Source organism: Genypterus blacodes, unplaced genomic scaffold, assembly GCF_046128005.1.
Source record: "Genypterus blacodes isolate CSIRO-AG114 ecotype Tasmania unplaced genomic scaffold, CSIRO-AGI_Gbla_v1 ptg000022l_1, whole genome shotgun sequence".
NCBI lineage: Eukaryota > Metazoa > Chordata > Actinopteri > Ophidiiformes > Ophidiidae > Genypterus > Genypterus blacodes.
The window spans coordinates 5818807-5837766 of NW_027466835.1; the positions used below are offsets into that span (position 1 = coordinate 5818807).

General features: G+C 43.7%; 2 protein-coding genes across 2 annotated transcripts; both read left to right on the plus strand.

Moving 5' to 3' along the window:
• Window positions 1-965: 965 nt before the first annotated feature.
• Window positions 966-8249, plus strand: grap2a (GRB2 related adaptor protein 2a). The gene is made up of 8 exons (XM_076142942.1): window positions 966-1257; window positions 5233-5374; window positions 5458-5549; window positions 5641-5760; window positions 6229-6418; window positions 6620-6721; window positions 7088-7204; window positions 7493-8249. Exons 2-8 carry the CDS (start codon window positions 5297-5299, stop codon window positions 7670-7672), a joined length of 879 nt encoding a protein of 292 aa, XP_075999057.1. The 5' UTR covers window positions 966-1257; window positions 5233-5296; the 3' UTR covers window positions 7673-8249.
• Window positions 8250-8362: 113 nt separating this feature from the next.
• fam83fa (family with sequence similarity 83 member Fa) lies at window positions 8363-18828 on the plus strand. The gene is made up of 5 exons (XM_076142941.1): window positions 8363-9775; window positions 13467-13634; window positions 15087-15208; window positions 16668-17473; window positions 17817-18828. The coding sequence occupies exons 1-5, from the start codon at window positions 9308-9310 to the stop codon at window positions 17864-17866; spliced, it is 1614 nt and encodes a 537-aa protein (XP_075999056.1). The 5' UTR covers window positions 8363-9307; the 3' UTR covers window positions 17867-18828.
• Window positions 18829-18960: the final 132 nt, after the last annotated feature.

Genomic DNA, 18960 nt, shown 5'->3' on the forward strand with positions numbered 1-18960 from the left:
ATATTAATGTATAAACCAAATGCACAACTGCTGTCAACAGGGGACATTTCAACATAAAACATTATATTTTCTCCTGTTCCACATGCAGCACTAAGCGTCACTGCTGCTGTGCGAAGTGATATTTAATCACCGTGTAAATCATATTTGCACTTAAGTTAATGTGATTTTCTGTTATGTACAATTACACTCAATTACTCTAGCAATTATCGGTTGTTGGCATAAATGTGCGTTTCTGTGTGACGACAACACGATTGTGCCTGTGGAGCAGTGTGAAACTAACACAACAACAGACCGTGACTGTTTCTCTGTTATCTGTTCTCGTGTACAATCAATCCATGACATAGTTCCGCTTCTTCTCGGCTCAATAAAAAGCTAAACGCTTTTTCACAGGACTGAATTTGTAAACTGTCTTCATCTGTGACGTTGAAGGTAATATTTGTGATTTTGGTCTTCAAGGGGAAAGGAAAGGAGAGAATTAATAAATGTTCTCCCCACAGATCAGGGATCAATTAGAGGTAATCACGATCAATCAATGTGATTTACTTCGCCTAAATGTGTGTGTGTGTGTGTGTGTGTGTGTGTGTGTGTGTGTGTGTGTGTGTGTGTGTGTGTGTCATCTGCTGATGAGGCGTTCACACAGGAGGAAGGAAGGCAGATTATGCGAGCGCTCTCGATCACGGTATATCAAGTTAACCAAAGACCGGAACATTATACCAAAAACCACGCCTCAAAATTAAGAGCATGAACTTTTATCGTACGCGGCACATCTCTGCAGGTCAAACAGAATCGTCCTTATGCATATAATGACACGAGATGTACCACAAGTGTAGAATTAACTAAATAGACGTATCACAACACGGCACAAGACAGTGAGAAGCTCTTCTGTATGCAGTTACGAACGCACGGTTTTGTCCACGCTTGAACTTAAGCTTTTATTATGAAAATCTTGGCGGAAGCTATTGATTTTATATCATCTTGACGCTGTTGCTCGGTAGGAGCAGCATGAGCGCGGGGCTGAGGGAGTTCAGAAAGTTGGAGAGAAGAAGATCAACACCGAGTTCACCTTCATCACAGCATTTAGGTTATCCTTCATCATCATCATCATCGTCATCATCCCAGTCTTCTCCTTCTTCATCAGAACCAACACCATTGATGAGTGGAATATGCTGTGTTCTGTCTTTGGGAGAAGAGGAGGCAAACTTTAGCGCAAACATCTCACCAGCTCCGCACTGTTGCGCCGCTTGAAGAGGAGGCGAGGTAAGATGAAGAATGTTTGTTTATATCACATCATAAATCTCTAAGTTGGCGCCTCACCCTTCCTCCTGAAATTGTTGATTTTTCACAGCTCAGCGTTCTTCCTCTTTTTCTACCGTCCTGTTTCGCTCACATTATTTTTGGTTTCAGTCTCTGTAATTCTGCTTTTTATTCCAAATGGGTTAAAGCAATGTCTGCTGCCTCTAATTCTAAATTAGACTTTTATCTGCTTGTTTTTTTTAATGATTTGTGTCATCATAAACTGGTCACAGAGGCCACAGGTTAAATTGTTCTCCCAGATCATGACTCATTTCTGTGTCATATATGTGTACAATTTATTATATTCCTTTGTTTGTTTTTGGCTGCTGCTATGGTTACGCTCTCCCAGTGCTTTCAAAGTCTAATGTTGGAAAGAGAGACGGTCAGATTATTCACAGTGTTTTCCGAAAAGGTTGTAAGCAGCCGTATATTTCTGCGTCTGAGTGTCATTATGCTCTTCAAGAACGTCTTTCCTCAACCACAAGTCCAGAACCTGATTGAGAAATAAGGAAGCCTACAGTTTGAAATAGTTTTGCAGAAGTAATGATAGCTGTCGTAGCTCAGGTTCTGCTTCACATCAACTATAGTGATTTAAGATAAATGATTATAACTTCCAGTAAGTTCCAGCAGCACCCAAGGGTCCGTGAGTTGTGTTTTCATGATCTAATACGTCCTACAGGCCCGATTTGTCCCGTCAAACTTTCACCTCTTCCCAAAAATGTGAAAAAGAATTTGATCTTTTGAAAGAGAGTTTGATCATTTCCTTTGCTAGATTCAGAACTTATCAATCAAGGATCACCAGGGTCAGAGGTCAGAAGTCGGTTCATTCATCTGCAGATTTGTCGTCGGGTTTTATAGATTTCGCTTAAACGACAGATCGTTGTTATACAAGCAAAAATAACTTGTATAAGAACATATTTGCTCATGGGGATCGACAGCCTCAGAGCACAGCAGCAAACAAGACAGATTCTAATACGTTAATCTGCTTGTTTGAGAAGAGAAACCAAAGACGGCAAGAAACCAAACTGCTGGGGCTTCATGCAGGTGCAGAAAGTGCAGAAAGAAATCAAGATATGGCAATGAAACTGTGTGCAAAACTGCAAGCAACACTTTCTAAAAGAGTGAAACCACCCATCACAGGGGTCAACACACTCATGTGTGTGAACTGGGTTTGTTTGGCGTTTTTCACTGATGAACATAAAATGTGGAAAAAGAGTGGAAAATACATTCAGAATTCAATCAGATAAAAGACGGAACAGACGGAACTGTTTACTCAACAATACTTTAAAAATGTACTGTAATGTAAACACGATATTAAAGTGAAAAAATTACTTTCCGATACTTTTGTATTACCTGTGTATGCAGCAGACGAGAGCATAAATTAAGGGATGAACTGGGAAAAATGGGAACACCAACATGTTTGAACAAGAGAGAAAAGGACACAAGGAGTCAGCTGTGTATTCGTGCCAAATGATTTGTTAATTATATTTGTAATTAAACCCGTATTTCAGCAGCCACTGTAGGTCAGGGGAGGCCGTGAAATAGAACTGAATGATAAGTGACGGTAAAAAAGTTTAAGTTTATTCAAGTTTAAAAAAAAGATGGCTAAAGATTTTCATAAGAAAATCAGCCAATTTTAGATCTAATATGCTCTGGATGCTGCTCGCCTTGCATCTTCCCAGTGAAGGAAGCGCACTGAGGTGTTCGGTCGACTTTCTTCACCACACTTCTTGACTACAGCGCTTCTAAAGACACAGCAGTGCTCTAAATCACAGCTCTCTGTCTCCTCCCGCTCTGTCAGGCACAGCACCTCAAGTCTCGCTGCGAGAAACACAAATAAGCGAAATGCTCTATTGGCAATTAGATGCAGCTTCACAGGCAGATATTCCAACCAATAACCCGACGCAACCTCACAAACACAGCTTCTACTTTGTTTGATACATTTTGTGACCTTTTGTCGATGTTTGAAAGTTGCACATTCTGACCATTAATCAATTAGTGATTGAATTGTTTAGTTGCTGCACCTGAGAGCAAACTTTACACAGCTGAACTCACTAACGGAATGCAGCAACGCTTCCTGCTGGCTGCTGACCAGCGCGCTCAACGGCTCCTCTTGTTCTTATCAGATGGAACTTGAAGGGAAAAGGCCTTCTGTCAATCATTAATAAATCGTGTTGACTTTAGTAGCCGACACACAGGCCAGACGTCACTGGGTGAGAGGAGTCTTGGTCAGATGAGAGCGGCCTGTCTGACTACAACAGCCTTTGATTTACCCCTTTATTCCTAAATTCACACGCGCAGTCGTCAAATGACACTTTATCGTTCTCCACATTGCAGAGTTTGATCATTTTCAATTTTAACATTAAAGTAGAAAGTAGTTGAGTAGAGTAAGGGACTTAAAGGGTTTATGTTAAGGGTTAAACAAGGAAAGTGGTTCCTTAACGAGCGGATGGAATTCAAAACATGTTGCTCTGTGTTTCTCAGTCTGCTGTTACATGAATGGTTTAAGATGGTTTAAGGAGTTAAATCTCCTCTGAGGTCGTCTGTAGGTTTATCGCTACAAAACTGACTCACTGTGATCAAACAATTTCTTAGGGAGGCAGTAGCTCAGTGGGTAGAGCTTCCGCTTGGGAACCGGAAGGTCTCCGGTTCGAGCTCAGGGGCACCACCTGCCGAGGTGCCCCTGAGCAAGGCACCGAACCCTCAATTGCTCCCCCCTCTGTGAAGGGTGGTAATGTAATGTAATGTAATGTAAGTTGCTTTGGATAAAAGCGTCTGCCAATATGATGGTAATGTATTTCATGGCAAGTACAGAAAAATACTGTATAGCTTCACCTAGGCCTGTTGGATGAATCTTGGCCCTCATATTTGTGTCTCAATCATTCTTCCAGATGAATGAAAGGGTCTGTTGGCTCCTTTAATTCATTCTGGCGGGCGTCCCTCGCCATCTGACCAGATAGTTCAAATTTACTTAAATTCAGTAACTTAGTGGATCATCAGTTTACACTAAAGGCTGTGTGTAGATTGACAGATGATTGTAGCGTTTTGGAGTCGAGGTGAGGCTGCATAGCGAAGTGCAGCTGCGCAAGTGAATGAAAGCAGTTTATATGAGACCACATCCCTCAGTGTGCACGCTTCACCACAAACAGAACCCAGCACTTATTTACGCCTGTGAGAGGATAAACTGGCTGATCTCTATAATGAGATTGGAGTCCTGACAGATGCTCTAGCTGCTGTTCAGACATTTAACCGCAGCCTCAGATGTTTGGCCGGAATCTCTCAATCTGAGAATGAAATTTTCCCAAATGACGTGTTGACCTCGCCATCCCACCGGCTGTGTCATGTCAAAGCATTGTGTAAATAAGGATTTTCCACTTCCTTTTTCCACATGTGCCATGTTACACGTTATGCACTTCAACTAACAACTATCAACTTAAGACTACTGTGCGTTCTCCTTTATTTTAATACTCGACTCCTACTCGATTTTGTAGGAAGCCGAAACGCCAAACACTCTGGTTTTGTTAACTCGTTGGACTGTACCTTACGTGGCCTGTTCTCACTCAGTGTGCACAGTCTAAACAGAAGCGGATCAATGAGTTTTTATGTAAAATGTTAAGAAATTCTTGATTAAATTGTCGATTCTAGACAATAAAGGCAAAATTCTAGGAAAATGTCATCCAAAGAATCTCTTTAAAAGTATGTAGATTATTCTAGATTTGACAGAATGATTCTTCTGTAGTTAATCAAACTTTAATCTTATGACTTGAAGTATTCACTAAACTGCTCTTCTCATTTCAAAGCAGCCGTCCATGCGTCTTCTCACCAAATGTTTAGCTCTCTTATATTTCTGAGCGGCCTGTGACCGCATCCTGAAGGGCTGAGCATTGGCATCTAACCTGACCTGTTTCACTTTGTCTCCGTCTCTGTCGCTCTACACAGAAACGCCCCCCCGGTCACGATCGTTCTGTCACTTTCTCCCTGACACCTTTCCAGTTTGCCCCCGATGGAGGCCAGAGGAAAATACGAGTTCAACGCAACTGCACAGGACGAGCTCAGCTTCAAAAAGGGCGACATACTTAAGGTCAGGACAGCTTGGATGTGGTCTAGATGAAATAGTTTCTCTGCTTAAACATCTCACTGATCTTTCCGTGTTTTTGGTATCAGATTTTAAGCTCGCAAGATGAGTGGTTTAAAGCAGAGATGAACGGACAGGAAGGATACATACCACAAAACTACGTGGAGATGCAAAACCCGAGGTGAAACCCAGCTCCGCGCTATGCACTTCTGTGTCGGTGTGTGTGTATGTGATGTCAGGTTGTTTACGGTATGGGCCGGTGGTGTGTGTAGATGGTTCCAGGAGAAGGCCAGCCGAAGCACTGCAGAGGAACACCTGAGGAGCAAAGGTGTGGGACACTTTCTGATCCGAGGGTGCCAAAGCTCCCCGGGAGACTTCTCCATCTCTGTCAAGTGAGTGTGTGTGTGTGTGTGTGTGCCTGAAGAGGATTATTGATTGAAGTGAAATGAAATGAAAGAAAATAATATTTATAAATATAAATATATGAATGAATGAATTTAATAATATAATATGATGAATTGCCTTCATTCAAATATATTCAAACTTATTAACGCCCATTTTGTTGCTGATTGAAACATCCCAGCTTGAGGTTAATTTCACTTTCTGTCTCATAGAATCTTTCATATTTTGCTGCATGATGGGAGATTTTTACATTTATGCTCATACTGAACATTTATATTCCATTATTTTGGTAGTTCTTGAATGCTGACCGTCTCCGTCATGATAAACAGGCCTTGCAGTTATGCACATTGACCAGCAGAGGACAATCCAGCCGAGGAAACGGATGAAACCCTGGAATGCAACTATTTTTCCCATAAACTGACTGAGGTCACTGGTGTTTTGTGGCTGCTCGATTACAGGCACGAGAATGACGTGCAGCACCTCAAGGTGATGAAGGACAGCAGATGTCAGTACTTCCTGTGGTCGGAGAAGTTCAGCTCCCTCAACAATCTGGTGGAATTCTACAAGACCACCTCCATCTTCAAGACGAGAGAGATCTACCTCAACGACGGCAGCTCGGACAGCAAAAGCCCCGCCACGCTCCAGCCGGTAGGCCACTGGAGGGTTTAAAGCCTTTACAGAGGCACTCCTCTGATTTTAAACACCACATTTGACACTTCACACTTTAATGACATCATGAGGGTTACTTCTTGTTGGTGCTGCAGTTTGAAAACGCTGCTGTACATCCTGATGTACTTCAAATATCGTGGCATGAACTTGTTTCCTGTCTGCTTTGGTTTTTGTCCCCAGGCTAAGAGGGGGAGTCTGCCTGAGCACAACAGCGGAATCACCACGGCTGCAGCCATGGCGACTACGCCGCGCCGCGCCTCAGACCAACCGCACAACCAGCTGGTATGTCACCTCCGTGTGATCGCTATGGATGAAATACTGCATATGATCTGTTTCTCTGTTTGCCATTGGAAGTGGCGGCAAAGGTATGATGCAGCAATGAAGACGACAGAGGCACAGAGATGCAGCAGCCTGCAAAACAACAGCCAAAGTCCTTTATGCACATTATCTGTTCAATTTGGCTTTGATGTGACATAAAAGCTGCACAAGAGCAATTTCATTTTGTTTTTCCAGAAGAACAATACATTTTTCAAATCTCAAACTTCAAAATGAATATAAATGTGATCATGACCTTGATGATGAAACCAAAGCAAATTGTTTCTGAAAGATTTAATTATAAGCTGGATCATTACTTTTTTGCGTTTCTAGGCGAAGCATATCGGTCTGGAGGAGCGAGCACACACCATCGGCCACACGGGGCGAAGCAGCCCGGTCAGCACGGCCTTCGTCCCCCGTCGCATGGCTGAAACCATGCCTCTTCCTCAGGTCAGCCCGCTGCCCTTTCTACTTATGACCCATAAATCTTAATTGATACATGCTGATTTACTGTAGATAGTGTCCGGGTTGATTGATATGTTCTGAGCCGGATACATTGCTCACTCACAAGGCTGTAATATTGAGGTGGAAGTCAATCAATTTGGCGTTTGGGCATCATTTGCCTTCATATGAGCTCAGTAATCATATTTATGCAAGTTGTACAAGGACAAACAAGATTTTGTGCAATTGTAGAGATCAGCGCTCATTCGTGTTCGCTTTCCTGTGATTCTCCCCCAGAGGGCAGCTACTCTCCAAGTGAAGGCTCTGTACGACTTCAGAGCGGAAGAAGACGACGAGCTCGGCTTCTGCGCCGGCGACATCATCGAGGTGGTGGATCGTTCAGACGTAGCGTGGTGGAAAGGGATGCTGCGGGGGGACTGTGGGCTGTTCCCGGCCAACTACACCTCACCCATGTGAAGAAAAAGTCCCCAGGCAGTGTATTCACTGTCCCCTAGCACTTCTGCAGACCTGCTCGTCAGGTGTGCAGGCCCTGAAAACTTGATTTCAAACACAATGAGCAGGCAGTGACTCATATCATGTGGGGCTGTGTGTCTGTTTGTCACACAGACCCATCAGATTTAAGAACTGTGAGTCAGTTAGCCATAATATTCATGTTTGCTTTGCCAGTCAGCATGGTGCTTGGTCATGTCTTCCTGAACATTTAGTACTTTTGTTGTCATTATTTACCAAGGAGCTGAGACACACCTACAGGAACCTCCAAAGGCTCGCTGCATGTTTAACCAGCATACAGAAAGTGTTTAACCACAGCAGATGATACAAATGACTGTGCTGTGTTATGACGCAGTAAAAGTGACAAACGCTCACGCCGGGAATTAATCAACCATGATTCATTTCAGTAGTATCTGCTTTCATTTTTTTACAGCATGTTTTTTTTTTATTCAATATATTATCAGGACATCCGCTTGCTTAACACAAACATTTGATATTCCTCTCAGCTCAAAGACCTGGAAATAAAAGTTAATTTTACAAGTGATTTCTAGTCAAATATGTGTTTATAACACGGCGTCAGAGTGAGCAGGCAGAGCACTTTGGTCCTGATTATGTTTATAGGTATCAGATCAACTCTGATTCTTTAACAGTGGCCATGTGAAATGCGTGCATTAATGTATGCTGGTTTGCCAACAGGACTCCTCATCAGTGGCATGCATGTTACCAACCAGAATAAGGACGCAAGTAAGGAACAAGGGTCTTCAAAATAAAAGCACGCGTCCACCGCCTACAGTTTTAACTGTCTCTACTGCGGTTGAAACTAATCGTAAACCGAGTGCACATCAGAAGACAGAAGCTAGCCTCCGTTAGAAGTCACTTGGTGTGCCCTTAGTGTGCCCTTTCCTCAAGTGATTAATATTCCTTTGGGGGTAGTTATGATACACACAATTTTGATTCAATTTATCAATTATGATTATCCAATTAAGATTTGGGAGCAAGCAACTTTTTAGGAGAAAAAGAGGCAAAGGCATTGGTATAGCGCCTTTTAGACACAATGACAAAATGCTTTGTGTAGGCCATTGAAATATAATGTAAATTATAACTAAAAGACAAATAAAATAAATAGCAATAACAAATTCAAAGGGAATGCATTTAAATAAGGCAGGAGGAGGGATAAATAAAATTCAAAGTGTTTTTCTTCAGGGATATTAACATTTGATAAAGCAATACTACTACTAATACAGGTTTAGCCTGAAAAACTATTCAATAAATATCAATGGCAAACAGTAAAGGCCTGAAACTAAAAGCTGCTTCCTCATGCAGGCCGCTGAACATGAACACGCCTGGATGTGCTGATCTCGGTGGACTGGGTTCAAAGCGTTCGTCAAAGTGGCTTTTATTTTGAAATAAATGTACTAGGAAGTCGTTAATATTTCTTTTACTTCGGCGCTGCCGTTGGCTCCGCCCCCTGCTGCCTGTCACCTGAGCGCCTAACGTACCTGAGCGCAGGTAAACTCAGGTACACGCAGGTGAGGAGAAGCGTCTCAGAGCAGCGGCGGGGGATTTACCAGAAATAGGACCGAACCCGACCCGAACTCCGCCATGGCGGAGTCTCAGCTGGCCTGCATGGACGACGGGCACGTCAACGAGAAGATCCCGGAGACCAGGCCGGAGTTTTACTACAGCGAGGAGCAGCGAGCGGCGCTGGAGCAACTGCTGAGGAACGGGGACGGAGCGTTCAAGCTGCGGCTCCGGGAGGACAACGTGAAGGACTTCCTCTCCGCCAGGGAGGTCAAATGGATCCGCAAAACCTTCCACGAGTACGACACGGACAGCGACTCCGACTCCGGGGAGCAGGAGAAGACAATGGAGTCCAGCGCGGACTCCGGGGTCCACTCCACCTACTGGCCCCAGATGTCCGACACGGAGGTCCCGTCTCTGGACCTCGGCTGGTCCGGCAGCAGCGTGTATAAGGGGGTGACCCGGGTGTCCGTGTACACGCACCCGCCCAAAGAGCCAGGGCCGCACATCAAGGAGGTGGTGAGGAAGCTCATCCAGGAGGCGCACAAGGTACTTTCCCCTTTATTCTAATGTGAGGACAGACAGGTGCGCTCACTGAAGACGCGCCATGAAGTGCATCTTCCTCATGTAGCGTCTTAGAATACGTTTAAATGTACACAGCGAGTTTATTCCAACTATTTACCCAAACCAATCACATTGTGTAATTGATTTTATTTGACTTTGTTTTTCTGACCTTTTTATGGCTACAATTTCACCAAAACTTCCAGGCAACTCGAAGCTGGTTGGTTTTCCCGCTCTGGGGGATTCCCCAATTTATTTAAGGATAATAACAATAAATAATCAGTCAATCAGTCTTAATTACAGACAAAAAGTGATGTGACATGCTCTCCTCTAGGAGATGATCTCAACTGAATGCCCAGAAGAGCAAAATGTCCCCACTTAAAGCCTAATTCAATTTAATTTTAGTTTATAATTCTAAATACATTTCCCCTCCTGACATCCTTTGACCTCACATTGGTTCAATTAAGTTTGTATTTAATGTAACATATTGGTATAAATGTCAAACAAAGACACAGTTTTTACCAATCAGGAGTCACCCTACATCACAGACAGAACAGCATTATGAGCTGCTGAGGGTAAACATCAGGGAAATGCAATAAAGCCTATCAGCCCCTGACCTACTTGTCCAATGGCTCTAAAATATTCAAAGTGATAGGTTACCTGTTGTCACGTGACCTGGTCCACCTGAGAGTCCCTTAAGCTGAGCGCTTACATGTCTGCTCTTATGTGTGTTTTGTTTCTGACTGAGTTCATTAGATGGATCATAGTTATTTGTGTTGTCAAATTAAAATCTAATTTGGATTAACAAGGGGCACAGTTTAGGCCTAATTGTAAGCTCATCTACAAGGTTATCATTCAGTATTTATTACACCATAAACAAAAAGTACTTGACAAAGTTAATCAGTCAAATGACTCTACTGGAACACAACACTGCTCATTTAAAGGAAAACCCCGACATATTTCTGTGCAGATTCATAGCAGGCTGCCGTCACCAATTACAAGGCACACAAACAAGTTCCAGCAAGTCCAATTATCTAAGTCACACACTTGGCTTCACAAATCAAAGTGACACTGAGGAGTTATTACCTGAAACTCATTCAACAGCACGAGACGTCACGTTGCAGAGCTGCTTTACTTACGCATGTTGCATACTAGAAACACTTTGCTGCACGGTAGTGTGGCAATCAACAACCATGGTGACAAAAATAGAAATAATAATGTTCAGGTGAAAACATTGATGTAGCTTTATATAAATAACTCCACATGCTCTATGACGCTCCTTATATAAGGGAAATGTAACAAGAAAACATATGAAAAACATATGAATTGTATGCATTTAGGAATTATGCATCGCTGAGATGTACGCGTTTTTCTGGATTAAGGTCCACATTAAATTTAAGTATTGTCATTTGGATAAAGAGGCTGGAGGTAGAAGTGTATCATTAATCGACTATTTAACGCTGCTTAGTTACACTTGGACAGGAATCTGATAATCATGAACAGCTACGAACCAGCTTCAAACCTGTGTAAACTGTAATCGTGGATCAACTTCAAAGTGAAATGTAATGAAAGCAGCAGTCATCATGGCGCCATCCCACCCAACTGATTGTACATGGAGGCGAGTGAATATGAAGGGGTTAACTAAGCCCACGACATCAATTGTCGACGTAACAGCGGTGGGAGAGTTGGATGCAAGTTTTAACAAGCTGAGTCATAATGGCCAAGCCGTTGCACTTTTAAATGTCAGCATCGCATCAGGACTTGCAGGATAGAGGATGAAGGCTTGTTCTTCCTCCCCCACCCTGCGGCGGCGTTTACAAACGACACTTTCCCATTCCCCGCCGCGCTCTCTGATTGGTTGACCTCTCAGGTATGCACCCTGAACTCAACCGCTGAGTGTTCACATTTCAACAGTTGGACACGAGACGCCGGAGGCCTCGGCTGCAGGGCGAGGTGAAAGGGTTTATATATATATCCTGACGAGAACAAGGAGAACAGATTTGCCTTTTGAGTCTACAGCACGGCGAAACTTTGCATCACTCTGGGTGAATAAACCCACTGCCTTCCATGGATACTGGATATAATCTAACGTAATAATTTCCAAAGGTGTTAACAGTAGTCTGCTCACGGCTTTGACAGCTTAATTGTCTGATCGTGTGTTCGAGATTGCTCCCCGTCAGGTGAAGTAAATCATCACTCCACAAAAGCTTGCCAAAGAGTTAAGACAATACTTCCAATACCTGATATACCAGCACCTATATAGATATAAAGAGCCAGACATGCATGCTCGCATAGAAAGCCTCCAGTCTCAAACACAATCAAAGAACCCAGATGGAGGTGGAGTTTCGTTCCAAATAGGTCCCGACATTATAGGACAGATGGTAATTGTTTGGTTCAATGTAAAACCTCTTAAATACTGTGTGAAAGGGTAATCAATCGATTATTTTAATGACATAATGATTGCTTACCGAACTCTCAGTAACTGTCATGTAGTGATCTTTACTTTAACTGCCCACACACATAAAGCTGTACAGCAGGTCATGTCCAAGCACGAAATCCAGCTTGGCATTTAGGAACATGTGTCACAAAACAACTTAATGAGCGTTGGTAAAAAGGTCATCAAGTCTTTTAAAACGAACACAAGGAATAAACAGGATAGAACAACAATCTTAATGTGCTACCGTACAGGAGGTACTTTGATCACTCTATGTGTCACCTAACCGAGTGTTTGATCTGTATACCCAGATCCATGTGTGTCTGAGATGAACTTTCAGTTTGACAAGAATGCTGATCACAGCCGTTGGTGGAGCGAGTCCAAGAGGTTTTCGGGCAGCTCCTCTTAAACACCCAGAAAAACAAGTTCCGCCGAGGTGTCACCCGTAATTGTTTTGTTAAATGAAGTGCGTAAAGTTTATGTCGTGACACCAATAACGACGTTTGGTCTTTGTGTCACCGCTTGTCGCCTCAGTGGGAGTGGAAGCAAAGACGGATTAGTCATAATGTTGTTGTCGAGCTGTTTGTCGCGGCTGCTCCAGTTGTCTGTGACGGGTTGGAGCTCAGATAATCGGAAATCATCACGTGTGTGTGTGTGTGTGTGTGTGTGTGTGTGTGTGTGTGTGTGTGTGTGTGTGTGTGTGTCTGTGTGTGTGTGTTTATTCTCACAGCTTAACCAAATATCCATTTCGCTCATGAAAGCACAAAGACATATGGGCATTTGGTCCACAGAAATGTTTGTCCTCATGGGCACTACAAAGAAATGGACCATATGTATTCAGCTCATGTGCTGGATGAAATGCATTGAGGTGTAACGTGGCTATCGTCATGAAAATCGACTTTTTGTCCCACAAATGTCAGAAGCAGATGCACTGAGGTGAAGATGTTGTTGCTTTATTCTGTCAGTTGTGTCACTGAGACTTGAGCACTGAGCCTATAAGCTAAATGTCTGCAAACAAACCAAACCACAAGTCAAAATTCCAGCCACCAGAGTCTCATTAAGGTAAATAGGGCAAATATTTGGAATCTTGGCATCGGGGGACGGTCTGCTTCTCTTTGTTGCAGCGCTGTCTTAACACTTACAAAGGCCGTTCTTGTTCGCTGTCACAAAGCAACATTTGATATGTTAACTCCCCCCCCCCCCCCTCCTCCTCCTCCTCCCCTCCATCTTGCTTTCCTTTCCCAGGTGGTGGCCATCGTCATGGACCACCTGACAGACCTGCAGATCCTCCAGGACCTGTTGGACGCCTCGTCTCGGCGTGGGGTGGCAGTCTACGCCGTGCTGGAGGCTGGGGGAGTTCCACACTTCCTGGACATGTGCACTCGGCTGCAGATTAATGCAGTGCATCTGCGGGTGAGCGGCCAGCGAACAGAACTAGAGCGCAAAGGGGAGGGAGGAGGCGAACTGGAACAATACACAAAGAGTGACTGAAAGAACAGACTGAAAGAAGCTTCTCACTCATCAGCTGGTTTAACTCCTTGAGCAGACAGTGTCGGTCGCTGCAAGCTTCATGTTGGATTAATGGATCTATAGGCCGATGAAATCATTTATCAGATTAGTCATCAACGCAGAGTACTCACCTCTATTCTCTTAAAGGAGCTTACTAATAGTTTTGCACATTTTCCATTACTGCTCATTTATGTGAAATGCATCAGATTTCCCGATTTGTTAAAGCAAACATCTGAAAATCAACAGCATGGTTTCATTTATGGTGAGCAGTCACGTAGTAGCTGACGTTTCCCTGAATCTCATTGAAATCATACCAATCAAATCCAATTCCGTACCTCTATAGGTACTGTCTCTTTAAATTGCCCTCCTGAGATGCCTGGCATGGCAGCACCCATGAAGCCAGTAGCTGTGTGCTGTGGGTGTGTCTAACCAGGTGTGTAAGGAGCTAAATTAAAATGTGTTATGTGAGCCTCATTCCGTAAAACTTTCCTCCGCATTGGACGATAGCCAGACAGTTTGATTCTAGAATGAGAACTTACGTAACATCGATTATGGTGTCTGTTTTAAGGCAATGTAGGCGTATACATACGTACACTAAACACAAACTAAGCTCTCCAGACAGTCCATGTAAGAGTTTGTCTTACCGGATGCTTTTCTATAGCTGTGAACAAGCAGAACACGTTCCCCTTTAATCCAGGCGTCTGTGGAGCTCTAAGTGTCACAGCGCCTGAGAAGTTCCAGTCGGTTCCCATCTTGATAAGCGTGTGGAGCATTTCACTAAACCAACTCTGTCATCCTATCTCCACGGGGACACAATGGCCTCACCTTATCTGTGGTGAGCAGAGTTTTGCCGCTGTGTTCCAGTGTATCTGGAGCAGCGGGGCAGTGGTGGTGGTGTCAGTTGAAACACCAGTGAAAGGCCTTTTCACAGCACCGGGCTCTGTTACTGTCACTGCTTAGAAATGCAACATTCATACATCCTGAGAACAGATCCAAAGACTGTAACCCAATATGTCACCACACACTGGTTTCACAGCAGAGGGAAGCCTCCTCCCACTCTGTATTTACATCTCACTATGCTCTTTCACTCTTTTCCTTCTCATCCCTTTAGGTAAACAGACGCGGTCAGCTTGTGTGCTAAAGGGTTTTGGGTTTCTCCCTTTATTTAAGGTGGAAGTTGGCATTAAACTGCTAACACAACAGTTTGACTTGGCATCTCCTGAAATCAGCCTTTCATACATGAAAGAGTGGGATTGTCTGAAAGCTGTGGTTGATTTAGTTGACTCAGGCTCATTTGGGCGTGTGTGTGATGCTAAGCCTACTGAAACGTGTAATGGAGTGGGCGTTTCTCGACAGAGTCTCCGTGTGCGGACGGTGAAAGGTGCAGGACTTGCCCTGTCCTTTGGTAAACTGCCAGGATCCATGGGCTCCAAATACATGCTGGTGGACGGAGAGAAGGTCATGTTTGGGTCCTACAGGTGAGCACCGTTCATCAAATTTTAATACACCACTTCAGAGTAAAGTCAGGCCGGTTCAGGCTGGATTTAATCCCACAAACGTGAGAAAATAGAATGTGGCGGGTAAGAAAACAGATTCCTACTGATAAGAACATAAGGCTCTTTGTTTTAAATGGTTGTTAAAGAATTTAAAAAGCCACACATGAATGCTGAAAGTAAAGATGATCAATACAAGTGCTAACCATCAGAAAAGAACAGTAGAGGAACATCAATAATAAATAATAACATTAAAAAGAAACGAGCCAAACACTAATTTGCTCAGAAAGTCATTTCTTGTTTGATTCACTAAATAATGACCTGCTATCATTTTGAAAGCTCAACTTTAGATGAGGTCAGATGACTAATGGAGGCACAATAGGAAAGCAATTTCTTAGACCAACAACCTGATAAGCTTTTAATGAGGTGAAACACAACTGGAATGCTTTTTAAGGACGCTCTCTTTATTACATTACATTACATTATGGTCATTTAGCAGACGCTTTTATCCAAAGCGACTTACACTAAGTGTGTTCAACAAAGGTAGATAAAAGAACTTCAGGTCACAAGAAATCGTAAGCGCATATCCTTCCTAAACCAACAGCTAAGAGCATAACTAGAGCTAGAGTAGAAGTGCAATAAGTGAGGTACTATGATGAATGAGAAAAAAGGACAAATTAGAAATGAAAGAGAAAAAAGGACAATTGTCACACATTGCCCACAATGCAATGTAACTGAACTGCCTGGCAATATTATTGTTCAACAAGAAAACATTTGATGTATCACATGCCTGCCTATTTCATATTATTAGCCTGTTTCATATTATTAGGCGCTTTTACGAAAATCATAGCTACTCTTAACGATACAAATGTGAAAACGTGACATATTTGTGGTTTAGATGAGATTGGTCCCCAGGAGCCTCCATGCTGCCACAATATTAGGCCCCAAAGTGAAAATGTCAGCGATTAAAACCCAAGCGTGAGTAAACACGCCTGTGTGTCAGGATAAAAACACCTCTGGGAAAATATTGAAATGACTTAAATTATTTTTGGTACGGCATTCAAACATGACTTTTGCATACCTTAAGTCTAAATGCAAATCGTAGACATTTCCCGTCTCATCTTATCTGTGACTGACGTCAACTAACCTGACCAGAACTCCAATAGTAAACCACTTTAGTGACCACAGCGATGAGGAAGCAGCCTTTAACGTTCACATTTACTGCTAAATCTACAATGAATGATCTGTAATAGCTCAGCTGCACTCACCTGGTATCAATCTGAACCTCATGTGGAGCTGAATTTTACTTAGGAGGTCATTTGGATCAGAGGAGAGTGAGGGGGAGACTAGATTGTGTTGCTCTCCTTCACCCAGAGCTTCTAAACACATTTGATTTGCATTCAACACTACTTTATATCCTAAACTGTCCTTAACTCTCCCCCAGCTTCACCTGGAGCTCCTCTCGGGTGGACAGGAACACGATCACCGTGATGTCTGGGCAAGTGGTGGACTTCTTCGACCACGACTTCAGGGAGTTGTACGCCGTGTCGGAGCAGGTGGATCTCTACAAGGAGTTTAACATCACCAAGCCTCCAATTCCTGTGCCAGTCATGAAGCCACCGGTGGAGCAAATCAAGCCTCTGCCCACCTCCACCTCCCGCTTCCAGGTCTCTGTTGGAGAGTCCAGACAGATCGGCATGAAGATACCAGCACACAAGTATCACAATCCAAAATACTCTCTGGTTTTTGGGAACAGCACAGGCCTAACAGGTTCCCTACAAGACCTGTCCACTCAAAGAGACATTCTAAATGGTGGGCTGAACGGTGGGCGGAACGGCTTGCAGAAGAACCTCCTGAATGCCAAAGTGGACAACAGTGAAAAACCGGACCAAGTCAGCACACAGATTCCATCCTCCTCGCCTGCCGAGGAGGAGGAGGATGGAAAAGACGACTCCAAGAGGATCCAGAGTTTTGGTTTGAAGAAACAGCGTAGCTCTTTTAGGAACTTCTTGAAAGGCAGGGCAGCCAATCAGGCCGCAGACTGTATAGAGGAAGGCGTGGCCACGCCGCAGAGTCCGCCCCCCACCCCCAAAGTCCAGCCAGAGACTAATGGCACAGCAGCAAACGAGCTGGACGACTCATTTGAGACGATTGAGAAGCCAGGTGCACTGAAGTTCAAGACCAGGAAACCCTCAAAGCTGACGCAGAGAAGCATGTCGCTGCAGACCATCAACACCGCAGACGACGACGGTGTGTGATCGCACATTCATGTTTCTGTTTCTTATTACAGCTAATCTACATCAAGGATTTCACTGAAATCTGGTGTAACTTTAGGCAGTGAGCTTTGTTCTTTAGATTGACCCGCAGAAGCAAGTTGGTTCAGATCTCTGAAAACAGATCTGTCAGAATAGGCCACGCCCATTTGATAAATTCAGCTCATTTTATTATTAATCAGTCACCAGAGGAACCTTTCATTTGATTTAAAGTTTTGAACGTTTTGCGACCTTGCTCGTACTGCATGTCGCTCGTCCCGCCCTGCCGATGATGCTTTTGCTTCGTTCTCTGTAATCTAAATTCTTTCTCTCATCACCAGGACCCAAAGGCCGGCGGCGACAGCAGAAGAAGAATTGTATCCAGTCGTGACTTCACAAAGGAGCGGAGAGAACAGTGTCGGTTCAGGAACGCAGAGTAAGAAGAGGACGCTGGAAGTGACCCTTGGAGTTTCTCGCCGTTCCACACACACTGCACGGCGGAGTCACAGTGTCGCGTTACCGTATCTCGGCAACGGCGGTGAACGTGAAATGAGTGCAGTCGCTGTCGGACCAGGAAACTCAATACATCGTCGGCCTATTTAGTTTGGATTTTCTCCCTCGCAGTACCTGATGGGATCGGACATGTTGCTTGATGTGAGAGAATGTCCTCCACTGTCTCCATGCCAACATGCTGAAGCCTTTGGCCTAGCGAGGGCGATTTCCAGCCCGGCGTCCCACTTTACAAGCAAATCAAAAACATTGCCATTATTTCATTTTGTTACTTTAGTGTTTTTATATTAAATTATTCCACGTGAAGTGTTTCTTTAACATAGTTATTTTGACCCTCATATGCTTGAACATAAACCCGGTGGGTGACATCATCCCCTTGTGAGCTATCCTTGTTGCTATGGAGAAAGGAAAAGTGATCAGTTGTGCTCTCGCTCTGGAGTGTCCCCTTACCAAAGACCCTTTTGGTAACAGAATAAGTGTTCATCAGAGTGTGTGAGTGTGTGCATGTGTGCGTGTGTGTGTACGTACAGGGCTGTGAATAATGTAAACTGACGTCTGTGCTGGCAGAGGTCGTCCTTCTTGCACAATACAGATTGTGGTCCTGTTTTATTGTGAGGATGTTACATTTCTAAGCTCAGCACATTCTGTTGTTTCCCTCGCTAAGACCATGAGGACGTATTTTGCACTTTTTGTTCTGTCATCAGGAAAGAACAGTTAATGAAGTGATGGCAGAGATTAAAATGTGAAGCCTTGAGAATCACCAGTGAAATATTTGACATTTTGTAGCAAAAATGGAATAAAACAAAAGAAAATGGCAAATAATGGAATGGTCTGCGTGGATAAATACAACCTTAGCTGTAGCATGGAGTTAAAAACATCAAGATGGAACATAACACTATAGATGCAAGCCTCTGATGCCCGAACTGTGTGTGGAATAAGACACTTGAAGTTATGCAATCTGATTCTTGATTGAAG